General features: G+C 39.6%; 1 protein-coding gene across 1 annotated transcript in view; it reads right to left on the reverse strand.

Annotated features, from left to right (window-relative positions):
- Positions 1-1,042: 1,042 nt before the first annotated feature.
- The window catches only part of ZCCHC11 (zinc finger, CCHC domain containing 11), a 29,431-nt gene continuing 14,057 nt past the window's right edge, over positions 1,043-16,416 (reverse strand). Inside the window, exons 9-22 of the mRNA XM_009071565.1 lie at positions 16,132-16,251; positions 15,501-15,722; positions 15,177-15,351; positions 13,288-14,030; positions 12,356-12,506; positions 12,128-12,214; positions 10,631-10,734; positions 10,233-10,290; positions 10,035-10,138; positions 9,571-9,660; positions 7,526-7,639; positions 6,393-6,470; positions 5,833-6,010; positions 1,043-1,155 (exon numbers count right to left, since the gene is read on the reverse strand). Coding sequence (XP_009069813.1) covers positions 1,043-1,155; positions 5,833-6,010; positions 6,393-6,470; positions 7,526-7,639; positions 9,571-9,660; positions 10,035-10,138; positions 10,233-10,290; positions 10,631-10,734; positions 12,128-12,214; positions 12,356-12,506; positions 13,288-14,030; positions 15,177-15,351; positions 15,501-15,722; positions 16,132-16,251 — 2,337 coding nt within the window. The remainder of the gene's footprint in view (positions 1,156-5,832; positions 6,011-6,392; positions 6,471-7,525; positions 7,640-9,570; positions 9,661-10,034; positions 10,139-10,232; positions 10,291-10,630; positions 10,735-12,127; positions 12,215-12,355; positions 12,507-13,287; positions 14,031-15,176; positions 15,352-15,500; positions 15,723-16,131; positions 16,252-16,416) is intronic.

A 16,416-nucleotide genomic window follows, 5' to 3' on the forward strand; every position in this document is an offset into this window, starting at 1 on the left:
CACACAGAGAGTCCATGACATACAGGTGACACCAGAAGGTGCACATGCAGTAGGTCCACTGTGCATGTGTCTGCCTGTGTGAGCACCCATGAGCCCAGCTTTGATTTCCCAAGCAGAAATACAAGGCTCCTAAAAATACACTCCTGCGGCATGTTCAGCCCTTCACTTAGATTAGGGCTGTATCAGTCCCTCCTCAACAGCATACTATTACATTAAAAATTATGCCATAAGGTCTCTGTTGCTGTAGCCAACATTCCACAAAATGCTTGCTGATCAGTCAGGAAATACTCTATATCTAATGTAGTAAACTGAACTAAGAGCATTAGTGATCAGCAGCCCTGATTACTGTGTGCACTTACTTGCCAGCTTCATTAGCAGGCACAACATTTCTCAGGCTAACAGCTTAAAATAAAAGAATTTCTGCTGTATTCTGTAGCCTCAAAATGTTAAATGCCAACAGCTGTGTTTGCTTGAACACCCTCTGCTATCCATCTCCACTTAAAAGCAGGTTAAAGATTTTTATATAGTTCTATAGATATTTGAACAAATTCTAAGATAAAACTACAAAAAAATCCCCCATTGTTCTGCTTGTGCTTCTAGTGTGCTCTGGCAGACTTTTAATTGAAGTATGATTCATCTGTGTTCCTTGCCTGTTCATGACAGTCCCTTAAGGCAGTTCTCTTACACCACAGAGAGCCATGGTTGTCACTAACCTATGTCTCCAGCAAGCCAACAATGAGCTATGCTTTCCTTCCCTTAGCAACTCCAGAGCATTGCCAGAGTAACTAAGCACAAGACTCTGAAAGCTTCAATCTTGCCTTTCAGGATGACAAGCTCTCTCACATGAAATTTAACTACGACGTTTCCATACTGAAAAACCACAAGTGCTGTCCAAGAGATGCTACCTTATAAACAAGTTTCAGTAGCTGGCAGAGTGCAATGCTGTCATTATAAAGTCCAGAATCTGCTGAGAAAAAAACCTATGCAAAGCTGCTCCTAGCATGACTGGTTTGCTCACAGCTTGCTTACTTCAATCCCACGGCTAATTGGAACTTACACATTCTGACGACTGCCTAGTGCGCAAGGGCCGTTCCACCTGCTGCTGGCTCACTGCCACCAGCTGTGCCCCGACCATGCTCCGGACCAGCTGCGTGCCTGGCCAAGGAACAGAAGTGTTAATAAAACCCACAAGGTTACAGGTGACACAAGAGTGAACAGAACTGAGAGAGATGGAAACCTTCCCTTCTACTGGCAACACACAAGAATAGTTCCGGCAGCTAAACACACAATCTATTTTTAAGTAAAACAAATTCTAGCATGAACAAGGCTCACTTTGCTATCAGGCAGGAGCACTACTTTATACAGGTTTTCACACTTCTGCTGTTAGCAGTGGCATTTGAAATAGCAACAGCAGTAACTTTAGGGCAAAGAAAGGAAAGACAAAAAGAGTGAAGGGTAACAGAATACAGAAAAGAGGGAAGGTTCTCTGAAGGTCATTTGTGATTGCTTTCTCTACTTTTTCAAAAACCACAGGCAACTAAGGGACTAACTTGAATGTGTCTGCAATTAGACTTTCCCAAGTACTATCAGTAATTTCAAAGTCGGATCTAGTCTAATTCATCTGTATGTTCTGCTGGAAGGGTTACTGTAACACCCCTGATTTCTGGTGAAAATGCACTTACCTCTCACAGATGCTGGAGGGTTAGCTAACATTTGAGAAACATTTGAAAGAGGAAATGCATTCAATCATTACTATTATTACTGCTACTAAATGCAGCCATCACGAGTGGAAGACAAATAAAGCAATGCCCTGAAGTACACTATACATACTGAGTACATTTTTACCACCCATGCAAAGCCTGTGCTTCAGGAGGCATCACTCCCCTCAAGGAAAGGCAACACAGACTAAGAGCTGTATTTGCAATGACTGAAAACATGAGTTGCAGGATTTTTAAGGTAATTACCAGGTCTGTATAGGGATCTCAGAAGTTCCAAACTACACTCACCTGGCATGCCATTATTTCTCTGACGGGTTTGTTTGAACTCAGGACAATCTCTCCTAACGTGACCCACATCCCCACAGATGAAACACCTTTTCTCTCTTGTTTCTCTGTCATCTTCTTTCACTTCTTTTTCATCATCTTTCTCATTCTCCTTTTTCTTCAACCTGAATAATAACTTTTATTAGCAGCATCACAAAACCACACACACAAATCTCTGCAGAGCTGTTATATGGCAATGTTCAAAGGAAATGGTTACATAACCAACAGCTGTACCAGAATACAAATATCTTAGGAATCCCAGAAAAATACTTTCAGACTCGGCTGGTTAATGACCTGCTTGTATGAACTTAATGAACTTAGAAGCTCCCCAGACTTGTCCAAAAGCTGTCTGACTGTATCAGCACAGAATTATGCCTGCAGCTAAGCAGGCTTAACCTGCTAGTTAGTTTGGGAGTAGTTCTATGCACCAATTCCACTGAACCAGGACATACCCAAAACTAGTAAGCTGTACCTTGTGGATACAACCTCCTCCTGACTAGACAGGGCACCTTTCTCTGCAAGAGTGTCTGAGCCTAGACAGGATGTGAAAGAAAGCACTGAGGCAGTTTCAAACACTCAGTACTAATACAATACAAGAAGAACTAGTGATGAGGAACAAAGACAAAAAGTAAAGGTCTCTTTCCACAAGATATCTGTAGGATTGCTAAATATTAATACTATTTTTTGAGCTGTATATAGAATTTGAGAGAGAGTCTCTGCGGCTGTGCCGTAGTAGCAGTTTGTGCGAAGAGCAGATTTCAACTTCTTTTCCTGAGGCAGACGTAGGCAAAAAGGTGATGCAATCCAATGTGCTAGTGCTTGTAAGAGAGCAGCTGAAAGAACGAGTGCACCTGTGACCTCAGGGTTCCAGTCCACTTTCAAGTATCTTGAACTCTGCTGACTCAACTACAGGCTGTAAATAAGGACTCTGGAGCAGGAAGAAACCAAGAATCCTTTGAAGAATTACGGAGCACACAATTGAACATAAGGAGTACATGAAAAAGCCCAGACTTTAATCAAGGGCTTCAACAGGTTTTAGGAGTCAGACAACCTACACTAAGTGGTTCATTAAATATCCAAAGCTGCAAAAATGTGAGAAGTGCACATTCTCTGTCAACTCCTGCTAAACTCTCTTTGGAGACATTGACCTGCATGTACCAAGGACTCCTTTTGCAGGACCCAAAACTCCTAAGTGAAGTTAACACACAAGTGCAGATCACCAGGTGACTGGCACTAGTATGATGTTACAGAAATGCACCTTAACTGTGCACATTTAAACTATCCCTAGATGTTGTAAAATGAATTTTACCTGCCTTGCAGATGTACATTACCAGATATACAGAAGAACTCAAATTCAGCACTGTCTTCTGACCATGCTCACTACAGGAGATCCATTCTAATACATGACAAACTGTGCAGCCAGGCAATATGGGTCTCCTATCTGAATGTTCAGACTATAAAAAGATAATTTAGTTGTCTGAGTTTTAAGTTAAGCTTAACTACATATTAGCATATTACAGAATGTTGATTTTACTCTGTGTGTTTGCATAAACACTAAAATTTAAAGAGATGACCAGGAACAGTCTTAAAAGTAAAACAGGATGGGAAGTTGAGGATCAGATCTGAAGCTTTGATTTTCCTCTGCAATTCAGCATATTTTTCATTTCCATTAAAACTTCAAATATCCACATCTCTCCTGATTGAATCTCAAAGATTTTACTATAGCTTTGTGTATTACTTACCTCCTCCTCTTTGGACAGTCTTTCATGTAGTGCCCAATTTTTCCACAGACACGACAACATCTGTCATTGGGTGCCAATTCCCCATCTGTCAGCACTTTTGAGTCAAAGAAGTATTCCTACCAAAACACATCAGACAGATAAGGGATATAAACCATTCACAAGACTGAGAAATGAAAGCAAAATGGACAGCTTTCATCTCCTGTTGTTCCCTGCATTTTACTCCTCCTTAGATGATACCTAGTCCTTTTCTTCCCCTAGATAATGGCAGCTTTGTCAGAGATGTGGAGCAGTTTGGGCTGAAAAGGGGATTTGGTCTTAGGGCCAGAGGCTGAATTTGCAGAACAGCTTATCCAGGCTCCAGTTTGCTGCCTACCTTCTGCCTCCCCAAAGGCTCCTCAGAGGGCAATTTTTTGCATATGATCTATTTTGGTATCTGAGTCACTGCCTGTGTGCTTTCCAAAGCAGACTTGTGTCCCTTCCCAAATGCCACAATTATATCCCCCTAGAGAGAACAAAGCTCAGGTGGGAAACAGATGGAGCATCTGCAGACTGACCTGTATCACTCCCCTCCCCTGGAATTTGCTAAGGACAGCTGCAGTTCTGATGTGTGTCAGCACAAAGGCCACAGTTTACAGCCTCTGAGCAACAAAAATATTGTCAAAGTACCATCTTGCTTGAAAGACTGAAATAGAGGTAAAAACTCAGAAAAACAGAGATAAAGAAAGCAAATGGAAGAGAGAAGTAGGGAAGGATGAAGGGAAATAAATATTTCAAAATATTTTTATCATCCCTTAGAAAGACAAGCCCTGTTAACAGCCACTGGGAGAACAGTCCTCTAACCTGTCTTAGAAAACATCTTTCTATGTAGATGTTAAAAATATTAGTTCCAGCATACAAGGAAAACAGTTGCCTATTACACATCAATGCCTGGGCCCTGAAGCACAGAGGAGTGCTTTCTCCAATATGATGTGGCATGAACACAGTCCTGACCCTGACGCACTATGCAAATTTTGCAGGTCAACTGACTTATGTCTATGACCATCCTTTTTCCTTCCTCAAGCAGCGGCACCAACTGGAAAAATAAACAGAATATAACATCTCTTGAATATGGTTTCTTTACCTACATGAACAGCTATTAAAAGTTCTTAAAACTGTTTCTGGGTTTATAGTCAATTCTGCATTGTTCTGCAACAGTTAATGTCACACAATGGAAAGTTTTCTTAAAAATAAAAACCGAATTAAGTTTACTTCCCCCAAACCTGCCAAAAATATCCATCACCCATCCAGCTACTCCTGTGAATTTTATGCTGCAGGAGCACAGTACTAAGACATACATTTTATGCAGATGAAGTATAATTACATATATTCTTCATACCAAATTGAAAAGTATATACAAGAGATTTGCCTTGGAGGCATCAATTCAGTGAACAAAGGTAAAAACATACTAAGGACTCTGAAAACTTACAGCTTCTCTTCCAACAGCTGGGTAGAATGGGGTACCAAATAGTTTTCTCCCATTGATAAATGCCTTCATTATGAAATTAGTCACTATTGAAGAAAGACAAAGTTATTGGAAAAGAACAGAAAAGGCACAACTCAGTGAACACTAATCACTAGCAGACATTAATAGCTTACTTTTCCTAGAGACTCCAGCACCGAGATTATGATTCAAGTCAAAAGGATCTGTTCAAAGGAGGGGAAAAAAAATCAAATTAGAGTTGGAAAAAATATGCCGCAGCAGAATAGTTCTATTTTAACACAGAGAATTCCATTTTAAATGCATTCACAGAGTAGGTGACAGCAAAGCAATGCTGAGTGTCTTAAAAGTAGGTGACTAACCATAGCACAGTAAGAAGAGCAATTTACTGACACTTAGTAAAAGCTCTGAGTCTAATTTCATTCCATGAGCTGCAGGACCTGCAAACAATGCTTTTGCAAAACACTGATGGGGGTTTCCTCACATAAAGATCCTATGCGAAGAGAACAGATTCTCCAGCAACATTTCATAACCCCCTCATTAGTGGAAGAGCAAATCAGCAGCAGAGTACCTTCGATGGCAATACACTTGGATGTCCATTGCTTCTCAAAGGTAGTTAACAGCTTCTTCTGCCGAATGCTGATCACATACTCCTTGAAGTCAAATTCTTCAGTGTAGAATCTCAGCAACCCCAGCCACAGCTCTCCAAGAGATTCAGTGTTCTTTCCAAGAGAAGGGAGACGCTTCTTCTGCATGAAAGTGAAGGCAATTTGTACAGCTACAGCTACTGAAGTACCTCTTCTCCCAGAATACCTCCCTAACGATGAGTTTGCCTACCACAAACAGTTTCATTTGGTTCAAGTCAGGTTAAATCACTAGTCAACACTAATCCTGCACTGTTTTTAAGAACAAAGAGTATTTTTCCTGATGTATGTTATTTAGAACTGACTGAAAGTAAACCAAGAAAAAGCAAACACTAATTTCAGCAAAACAGGACTCCTTTGAGAAGTGATAATATCATGGATATGGAAGTTTGAGTACTCTTTTATATATTACACCATTAGAAATTTATTACTTCTCCATAAAAACAACGTTTAAGTTTTAGTGGCTTTTCTGGAATTAGACTATTACCAGTTCTTCCATGTCATCAAAGAAAAAAGCATTCCATCCATCCACCATTCTTTGTGGAATCTGTTTTCCATCAAATATCTGCCGGAAGAGAGAGGGACACAGTCACACTCCAAGTCAAAGTCATCATAAAATACCTGCAGCTTTGCTGTTAAAAATGACACAAAAATATAAATCCTTTAATTTTCACAATTGCTTCTTACACAGACAGAATTTCTCATGGGTAAAAAGTCTGAAAGTCTTTTTGAATTACTGCTGTACCTCTCAAATTATTCGGCTATTTAATTTTCACTTGTTCTTTGCAACCAAGAAAACATGACTGAATTACCTCCATCAAGATTCCAACATCCCTCTTGCCCAGAGAGTCTCTAAGGAGGCTTTATATGATTCCTATTACATTTTGACTTTAGCACAGCCAAGGGGAAATTCCTCTGTTATTTAAATGCACTCTAAGGGTAGTAATAAAGTAACAATCCCAAACCACTACTAAAGCATCAGCAAGAAAGTCTATGAGTCTCAACTGCAATACTTAAGCCAAATTTCCTCTTGCACACAGAAACCAAAAAAGTCAGAGAGGGATAACTTTCAGGCATGCTTGGGAATTTCAGAGAGCTGGAAGAGGCTGATGATAATTTCCCCACCCATGCAGTGGAGGTATTATTTCTTAATAAAGTTTCTTGGCACAAAAAAAGTTTGCCTTTTCCCCCCCCCCATCAAGTAATAAAATAAAATTTATCTCTTACAAAGATCTGAGCAATAAATACTGCTTCTGACAATAACTGGTTGAAGAGCTGGACTCACATTTCAAGAGCATCTGGTACAGTCTCATAATTACAATTCCCTTCTCTCCACACCACCTGCCAATTTTTCTCTATCCTGTTCAGCATATATATATCAACAGAAGACCAAAATCCCAAAGTAAATTTAACAGCAGAACTTAGGCCCAACAGATCCTCAATTTTGTTCTCATTTTCTTGCTAAGTTTTACCTCCTAAAACCAAGTGGGAGTTTAGAACCTGCTAATCAGAGAGCCCCCATACTTCACTCACACCCTGATCCTAAATGCCCAGATTGCTCATATTTGGCTTGAAAAGAAGGTCCATCTATTTTCATAGCCTCTTCTTCTGAAAACCTACCTCCTGAAGAACTGGAATAACTGGTGGATTTCTCTGCTGTAGGAAGTACAGAACCATCAGAATATAGGCATAGGAGGACAGGCTACCACGAGAGGCATCTCCAATATCACAGCGCTGCAAAACACATTTCAAACAAAACACTGAATTGACATTTTATTATTCAAGACTAACAGCTATGTCAGAGAGCAGACAGAAATCCCACTAGTAACAGCAGATACATTCAGCTCATAACTAAAAATTGTTTTATGAAGCCTGAAAAATAAAAGCACCCTAGAGTCAACTGCCATCTGGCAAATCCACAGCATAATTTGACTAGCATAAAAACAGAGAAGTTTCTCATAGCCAAATTTCACTTTTTTTTTTAATTTATAATGTGCCAAATTGGAAAAAAAAAACCCAAATCAAAATCCCCAGAACAGAAATCCCAAGTTTCAGTACCACAAAACACCATCATTTTCATAAACTTGTTACTAGAGCTGTTTCTATCATTCCTTAATATTTTGGTGTGACCCCAATTAAAAATAAAATTAATTATTATGTAATAATTACCTAGGTAATTATTAATAGGTAAAACTAATAATAGGTAAGTATTTCCATGTTGTACTGGCAACTTAGGCAATAGGTGGCATTTTGCATCCATACACACCCCTAACAAAACCATTCCCTGCCTGCACAACACAGTGCAGAACAAACATCCCTGCCCAAGGCACAGGGCTGGAACCAGGTGCTCTTCAGTGTCCCTTCCAACCCAAACCATTCTGGGACTCTGTAATCAGTGGATTACCTGACTATGCTCCAATATCTTATTACAGTATAACCTTTCCACAGCACCTGCCTCTAAGCTACCCCATGCTTCAAGCCTGTGTCACAACTAACTGCACTTTTAACCTCCTAGTCTGGATAAACTGGGAGTCACAAATTACTTTCACATTAGCAGCAGCAGCCACAGCTGTTCCTGGTGATTCTGCCAATGCAAACAGAGGAGGAAGCATTTTGCTTAAAGAGTGTTTGTATAGCTATGAAGTCACTTCCATACACATACATCGAGGAGTGTATATCCCACAACTTGGAAACTTGATTTTTAGAGTAAAATCTTTACATTACACAATAGTATGCAGTACTAAAAACATGTAATATTCATTATTATCAACACAAAGCATTTTTAATCTAGACACAGAAGAGACACAGCAATTTTGTGCACCACTGTGACCGCACCAAGAAAAAAAATCCTTACTGGCCTCAGTGACAGTATAAATGGACATGTCCATTCCATTCTGGCACAAAGTTATTTTATTCCTCTTGATGTAGCTTATTACATGAACATCTGGGAGCACGATGCACTCCATATAAGCCATTTTTTATTTGCCCCAGTTTCACTAAGCTTTCTTTGGATGTGTCTGGGGAGTGTATTTAATAATGCAGCTTGAATAAAAAGCAACACCATGTTTCAATATCAAAGTCTGTATAGTGTAACACTTTATTAGAATATCCTAACAAAAGATGCAGGAGATTTGGTACTTGATATTTCCGAACTCTGATAGTCAAGTATATGTCCTAGGCATGTCAAACAGAGCCTCAGGCATTCATTCATCACCCCTTACCTACCTACTCCTGACTGTGATACTAGGTAAAACCAAGGTGAGTATGCCAGAAGCAATCTCTGGACTGGTCCTAGGTATGGAAATTTGGAAAGCTCAAGCACAGCCACATGCCTCTACATCCTACAGTTACCATTTTGTCCAGTTTGGTTTGGGTTTTGGGTGAGGATTTTTTGTTTGTTAAAATTGTAGCTGGTTTGAAATTGAAGAAAAAAGAAAAGTAAGTTTTCCTTTTATCAGCTTCCTCTTAGATGGAAATCTTTCAACAGATAGCAGAAGAAACCAGGACTTGATTCTGACAGACACAGAGCATGGCTATCTTAAGAAAGTACACTTCATATGAACAGCACTCTACTGCCTCCTTTCCAGGTGGTATTAGCAACAAGTGAACTCAGTGGCTGTAGCAGAAAACACTTTTATACAAGTAAGCACCTACTTTTACATTACCTTTGCAAAAACTTTCATGGTGTAGCCCAGATACTGCACTCTAGGATCAATAGCTGCATATGTAGCCAGCATCCTTGTGTTATGCTGTGCCTGGGAAAGGGAGAAACAAGTAAAATCAAACAGGTGTGAATGTGAGTCAAAGTTGTTTTGCTGTGCCAGGTGAAAGCTGGCATGAGCCTTACTATTCACGATGGCCAACAGGCCACAGTGGATGTGGCACTAAGCTTTTCAGAAGCATCCATGGAAAGGCTTTCTGTGCCATGAGCTGCTTTGCCAGCAGGTCACACAGCTGCTTGGGCTGGGCTGAGGGTGGAGGCCACTGAATTCAAATTGTAGAAAAAAAAAACCCAACCACACTTCGGCTTTAACTTTGGCTTCAAAATTACTCCCTCAAATGATTATTTGAGTCAGAAGGAATTAAGAGCTCAGCTGGAACACAAACCCAAGGAGAAGCAGATGCTTACCAGTGTATTGTATAAACTGATATCTCCTTCTAAGCCACTCCGTCTGTGTTCAAATTTTACTATAGGCACTTTGGCTGTGGTTATAGGCAAGATGTTTCTCAAACCTGGGGAAGCAACACTTTAGTACATAAAACATTTCTATTAACTACATATACAGCAAATCTAGCTACAAAACAAAGAGTACTTTACATCACCTACCTGGATGCTTCTTAAGAACTTTTGCCAAACCTTCTATTATCTCTTTACAGTTTAATTTCTAGGAAAAACAAATATCAGAGCTTTAGATATTACAACATGGATCCTACTCCAACAAGCATATTTATTATCATGTATATGTCATAGGGAACAAGTCTATGTACAAAGAGAAGCAAGCAATAAGCCAACACAGAAATTTATGCAAACTGGTGACTCATGTGCTCTGCGTGGATATCCACAGTGCACTGACTGTGTGGCTCAGGGCATCAAAAGCAAAATAGGCTAGATGTTGCTTCAGCTGTGCAGAGTACAGCCAACCAATGTTCAATGAATAGAATTTAAAATCCTTAAAGAACTCTTGAATTTATAACAGCAGATCTAATCAATTTCCAAACTCTTACCTCTGCATTTTCATGGCCTTCCAATGTCATGCAGATATCCAGATCACTGTCCCGAAATCCAAACCCATTCTTCGAAGAGCCAAATAAGCAAAGCCTGGCTTTGTCTGACCACAGGAAGAGACCAGAATTTGGTAAATTTTTTTACAGTCAAATGGTAAGTCTAAGCTATGGAATACTGCTTAACTGGGATGTGCAGGTTCCCAAAAAAACAGCCTAATGAGAGAGCTTACAAGGTCACATCAAAGATTTCAGCTTTGCTAAAGGAGGAAACACAATACTTTCAAAATTATTAATGGAAACTCAGGCAGGATAAAGCCCATGTAATTTTTTTATGACTGAGGTATGTCACAGAGTTACTACAATCATTAAATGGCACCTCTAAATGTGGTGCAATGTTTTGTGGTATGAGGCTGCACTTTACTATTTAAAATAAATCAAAGTAATGTGCAAACCAGTCACCAGCACAGCTTTACCCCACAGATTAGACAAAGCTACTCTTATGGTAGTACAAGTAATATTTCTGGTTCCACTCGTGCTTTATCTAGATTGCATATTTTTCCTGTGACTAAGTAAATCTGGTCAATCAGTAAGTTTTTGTAACCATGACATTCTCTTCAAAAACATACAAGCAGAAAGATTACTATACTTTATGGAACATTCTTTCCCAACTGCTCTGTTTACATTTTTGTTTGAAACACAGTATTACATGCAAGTATTTTCACCACTGTAAACGAAAGCAAAATTATGTAGCAAAGGGAATTCCTTCCTAACTGAAAAGAATACATTTACCTGAAATTGATGCTAGGGAAAATACGTAAATAAAACACCTATTCACTGCTTTTTCCTAACCTTTAATAGAATTGAAAACCATAAGTCTTTCAAGGCTTTGTAACAGGTCTCAATCCTCAGCTGCTGCCAGTAAGTGGAGGCACAGCCAGTGGGACTTCTCAGTTCCTTGGTGACAGGCCAACTATAGCAGAACTGATGACTTCCATGGACTGGAATGCAGGAGACCTGGGATTGGTACCTGGCTCTAGCACTCTTTTACAACACCATAACAATACCAAAAAAAAAAAAAAAAAAAAATCACTGTGCATCTCTGTGCCCTGATGTGTGTCACTGTAGTGAGATACTTTTGCCTGTTTTATAAAAGAGATGTGAAGATAAACTCATTAAGATTTCTAAGATACTTAAACACTGGTGACTAGGCAACAAGAGAACTTGGCTCATGACCAAAGCTAACACTAAACCCAACCAAACTTGCTTTTTGTCCTGATTGCAATAGTCCTGTATCTGCATTACTACTCTGGCAGCTCTTCCTCCACTCCAGGGAATAACATGAAGGGATGTTCAGTGCAGAAGTCTGCAAAATAGCTTAACAGAGAGGAGCAGAAGAGATGACACAAGGAAAATAAAATGAGACAAATCACATCTTCATGCTCTGGACAAGATGACTGAGGAGGGCATTACCAAGAATCACTGCCTACTGTTACGTACCATTATATTCTTTTCGAATAAATCTTTCCAAACTTGCCAGAATTTGTTCTCTGTTTTGTTGCTCAGATAAAGGAGGGGATAATTCATCTAAGTAAAAACAAGTGAAAACACAGTCAGATGTGATATTCAGCTACCTCAGAAATCTGAACTGTAAATAATTTAAAGTAATTTAACCCTACAGTTACAGATCACAGTGTAGAGTGGAGTATGAACACTTTTTGAACTTACCAAAACATCTTTTACACACTATATCAAGTATTTCCCGAAATCTGTCTGTCATTGGTGGTAGTGGTTTTAGATCAATTTTCTTGAAATCCTCTGGGCAGTCATTTTTGGAATGTCCATCCCGTTTGCAGATGCTGCATACTATGGTTGGTGGCTTTGGGGGGAAAACAAAAGGTGCAAAAATGCAATTTTACATTTAACATAGCTCAGCAGATCTAACATTTCCATGTAAAATCACAGAATCATCTAGGTTGGAAAAAGTCTATGAAATCCTCAAGTCCAACCTATAACCTAAGACCACCAGGTCAACTAGACCATGGCAGTGAGTGCTATGTACAGTCTCTCCTTAGACATCACCAGGGATAGTGACTCCACCACCTCCCTAGGCAGTGCATTCCAATGTCTAACCATCCTTTTGGTGAAGAAATTCTTCCTAATGTCCAACCAAAACCTCCCCTGGCACAACTTGAGGTTATGTCCTCTCATCCTGTCACTTGCTCCCCAGGAGAAGAGACTGACCCCCACCTGGCTACAACCTCCACACAAACAAGAACACTTAACATACGAACAACAGAGCCTCTACAAAAAACAGAAGAGCACCTCTCAATTCACTTCTCACAGTGCCTAAAAGCACCTGGAAATTATACAAGTAGGAGAAGAAAGAGAACCCACCCACAAAACAACCAAAAAACAAAAACCCAGGATTTTTTTTTGTGTACATCAAAAAGCTTTGCATAAGATGGTGCCAACAGAGCATCCAGTCCAAACAGCACACAGGTTGGGGTTTTCCAGCCCTGAGTAACAGGTACTCTACCAAGGCCAGAGCTATCATTCACAAGCCAGGCTGAAACAATCACTGGGAGAGTCCTGCCATCCACCCACCCTCAGGGTCAGTCACCAAAAGTAACAGCCCCCTGACAGATGATACTGCTTACCTTTCCTGAAGTAAAAATGAACTTGTCAAACACATAATGCATTTCTTCTGTTGAGAGTCTGCCTTCATCTTTGAGCTCATGAGTGTCCACCACTGCTGTGCAGTTGGGTGAGGTAGCTGGTGTGCCAGTGCACTTCGTCTCTGGAGACGACTCCATCACCAAACTCTGCCTACTTTCAGCATCAGAAAACTCATTACTGGAGTTTGTGTCATCAGGCTGATGTTCACTGCAGTTACAGAGATGGCTCAGCTCACCTTCAGTTATACAAACTGAAATTTCTAAATCCTCCCTCTCCTTGGGTGATTTTTGCTTTAGTTCACAGCATTCATTAGAAATAAGGGGTAAAGCTTCTTCTTTGTCTTCATCATAACTAGAGTCCAATGTTGAAAGTAGCGAAGAGTCCATGTTCTGGGAAGTATATCTTTTGGCTACAGCTTCTACTGCTTCATTACATTCAACTTCATTCTCTGGTATGTTACATCCACTTCCTATGTTTTCTTTCTCTACAACATTTTCCTCTTGTGAAAGGCAACAGTTTGCTACAGGCTCTTCAGATCTTGTAGATTTCTTATTATTCATTTTCCCTTTTTCTTTTTTCTTGGTATCTGGCTTGGATTTAATCCCATCTTTACTCTGTGGACACGCAAAATATTTATATGCTGTCCTGAATCGCTCCAGGATGTACTCAAATACCATCTGGCTATTTAGACTCCGTGCAACATTCCTCTTTAGTGCAAAAGGATCTAGGAAGAGAAAGAACAATTGCATTAGGCATCTTTAATTTCTACATTTCACAAAGCAGCTGAAATCCCTAAGTTATTATATGGCAGTTAAAAAGAGATTCTTATATTATAATCCAGAACTGTATTTGGATATACTTAGAGAATGGGAGGCTCCCAAGTGTTTGCACAATTCTTCCCTACAGAACACACCCAACAAGAGCAACCATGAATGTTACCTAAAAAGAAAACCTCAGGTATGTTGTACCATTAGACTATGGTGAATTTCTAAACTAGAAATTAAAATAAACAAAGGCAAAATAAAAACAGGCCTGTCAGAACCTTTCTTCCTCCACTGGAGGAGGATTTGCATTTCCCTCAAGAAATCAATTTGTCTAAGAGGAACACTAAGGTTTCATCCTTAGTCCTTCCTAGTGATTTCTAGATCAAACATGTTTTCCAAGTACAAAGAGCACTTGCATAGTTGCTGTATGTTTGCTTGGGAAGTCAGTACCAAACTGAGATTCTGTTACTTCATAATTTCAGCCACAGAACCAGATGCAACATGATTTTTGGAAACTCTCTCCTTTTCATTCCTCAATAACTTGTTCCGTCATCTGACACCCCACATGTTGAATAAACACTTCTCTAGTTTTATTAAACCCTAGCTAAAAGTGATTGAAGGAAAAAATTGGGAAGGGAAACTAGAGCCACAGGAGTGATCTCAAGACCCATTACTCAACATGTGCCTCAACAATTCATTGCTTGTTTTTCTCTGTTTTACTTTTCATTCTTGCTCTTCTTGCACCTGGTTCCGCCTTCACTATACCTTTAGTAACTCATTCTCTGTCTGACTCTTTATCCTCTCCATGGCCTCATGTGTTACTGATAAGCCAGTTCAACATCTCTAGAAAAAGTCATTACTTATGCCTTTATAAAAATACCACCTTACATGGCCTCTTAACCTTCCTCAAATACCCAATTTCTCTATTCTGAAGGCCAGTTCAGAATGCCATGCATTGCTCTAGGACTTACCTCGGCTTTTAAACAGGGAAAACTTGTCTTTATACATAAAAACTTATTGCCCAGACTTCTTGTGACAGACTTAAGTCTTGGCTGAGTAAAGATGGTAATGCAGGATGACTACAGACCTGAAAGGGAATCTCCTACCTTCAATGGCTATTCGTCTTTTAGGCCAGTTTTTATTCTCTCTGGTCAGGAGCTCCTGTACCCGTATGCTGATGACGTATTCCTCTAAAGCAAATTCCAGTGTGTAAAACTTCAACAGTTCCAACCACAGTTGCCCCAGTGAAACTTGGTGAGGGGTTTTGAAAGCTAAGACAGACTGAAAAACATGGACAAGAATGCTCAACTGCAGCAAGAAAGGAATATTCCCCTTTTTTCCTCTGGTTCCACCCAATATACATTTTTAGAGATAAAAAACAGGGGTAAGAGATTGCAAGTGGTTTTCAATGAAATAAAAGCATGACTTACAATTCCATGTTTCTCCTTTGCATTAATTTGGTTGTCTGCTTCTGAGCTTGGTACCTTCTTGCCACCACCTTTTTGTTGTTCAACTTTAGCTTTACTTTCTGCTCCAACAGAGTTTTTCGCTGCACCATTTGTTGGTGGTTTGTACTCCCATCGTACAAACTCTTCATCCTCTACACCTTTCAGCTGGTGATCATCTGGCCTCTTTGAATCAAAGCCTTCAATCTAACAACAAAGAAAGGAGCTCTCAAACAAGACTGTATATTATGCATACAACCAGAAGTTTTCACCAAAGGCAACACTGACAACTGTGGTATTTATACCCTTCAAGAACGACTCATGTCAGAGAAATAAATTCAGAGACCTAAAGAAGAAAATAGTTGCCTTTTTTCCAAAATACAGCACAAGTGCACAGGGTACAGCAACTGCCCTTTTTTAGAAAGTCTTCAGACTCACCAGGCATCATCTGTGTGAAGATTAAGTACATTTAGTCAGTTAACTAAATGTAGTTAGGGTTAGGGTTTAGTTAGTGCATTTTATTTACTATCAAATTCTGCACGTTCTGACATCTTGCAGAACACAGAAATAATGTCAACAATTCACCAATCAGGTACTATGTTACCCAAGCACTTACCCAATTGCCCAAATAGGATGGTAGAATTCGTGGTTTTCTTTGTTGAAGAAAAAATATCACCATTAAGGCAAAGGAATACGAGGGAATACCACCTTCAGCCTGACAGTCAATGTGACAGAGCTGTAAGGGAATAAACAATTACTTTCATGCTGTAACACCAGCATTTCAATTTAGAATCTATTACAAAGGGACAAATACTAAAGAAATGTGAGATACACACTAGAGTGAAACAGAAAATCCTGTATCTCACAAACTGCAGTTAGGTCGTGGACAAAGTACAAACTA

Source organism: Acanthisitta chloris, unplaced genomic scaffold (assembly GCF_000695815.1).
Source record: "Acanthisitta chloris isolate BGI_N310 unplaced genomic scaffold, ASM69581v1 scaffold39763, whole genome shotgun sequence".
Taxonomy (NCBI): domain Eukaryota; kingdom Metazoa; phylum Chordata; class Aves; order Passeriformes; family Acanthisittidae; genus Acanthisitta; species Acanthisitta chloris.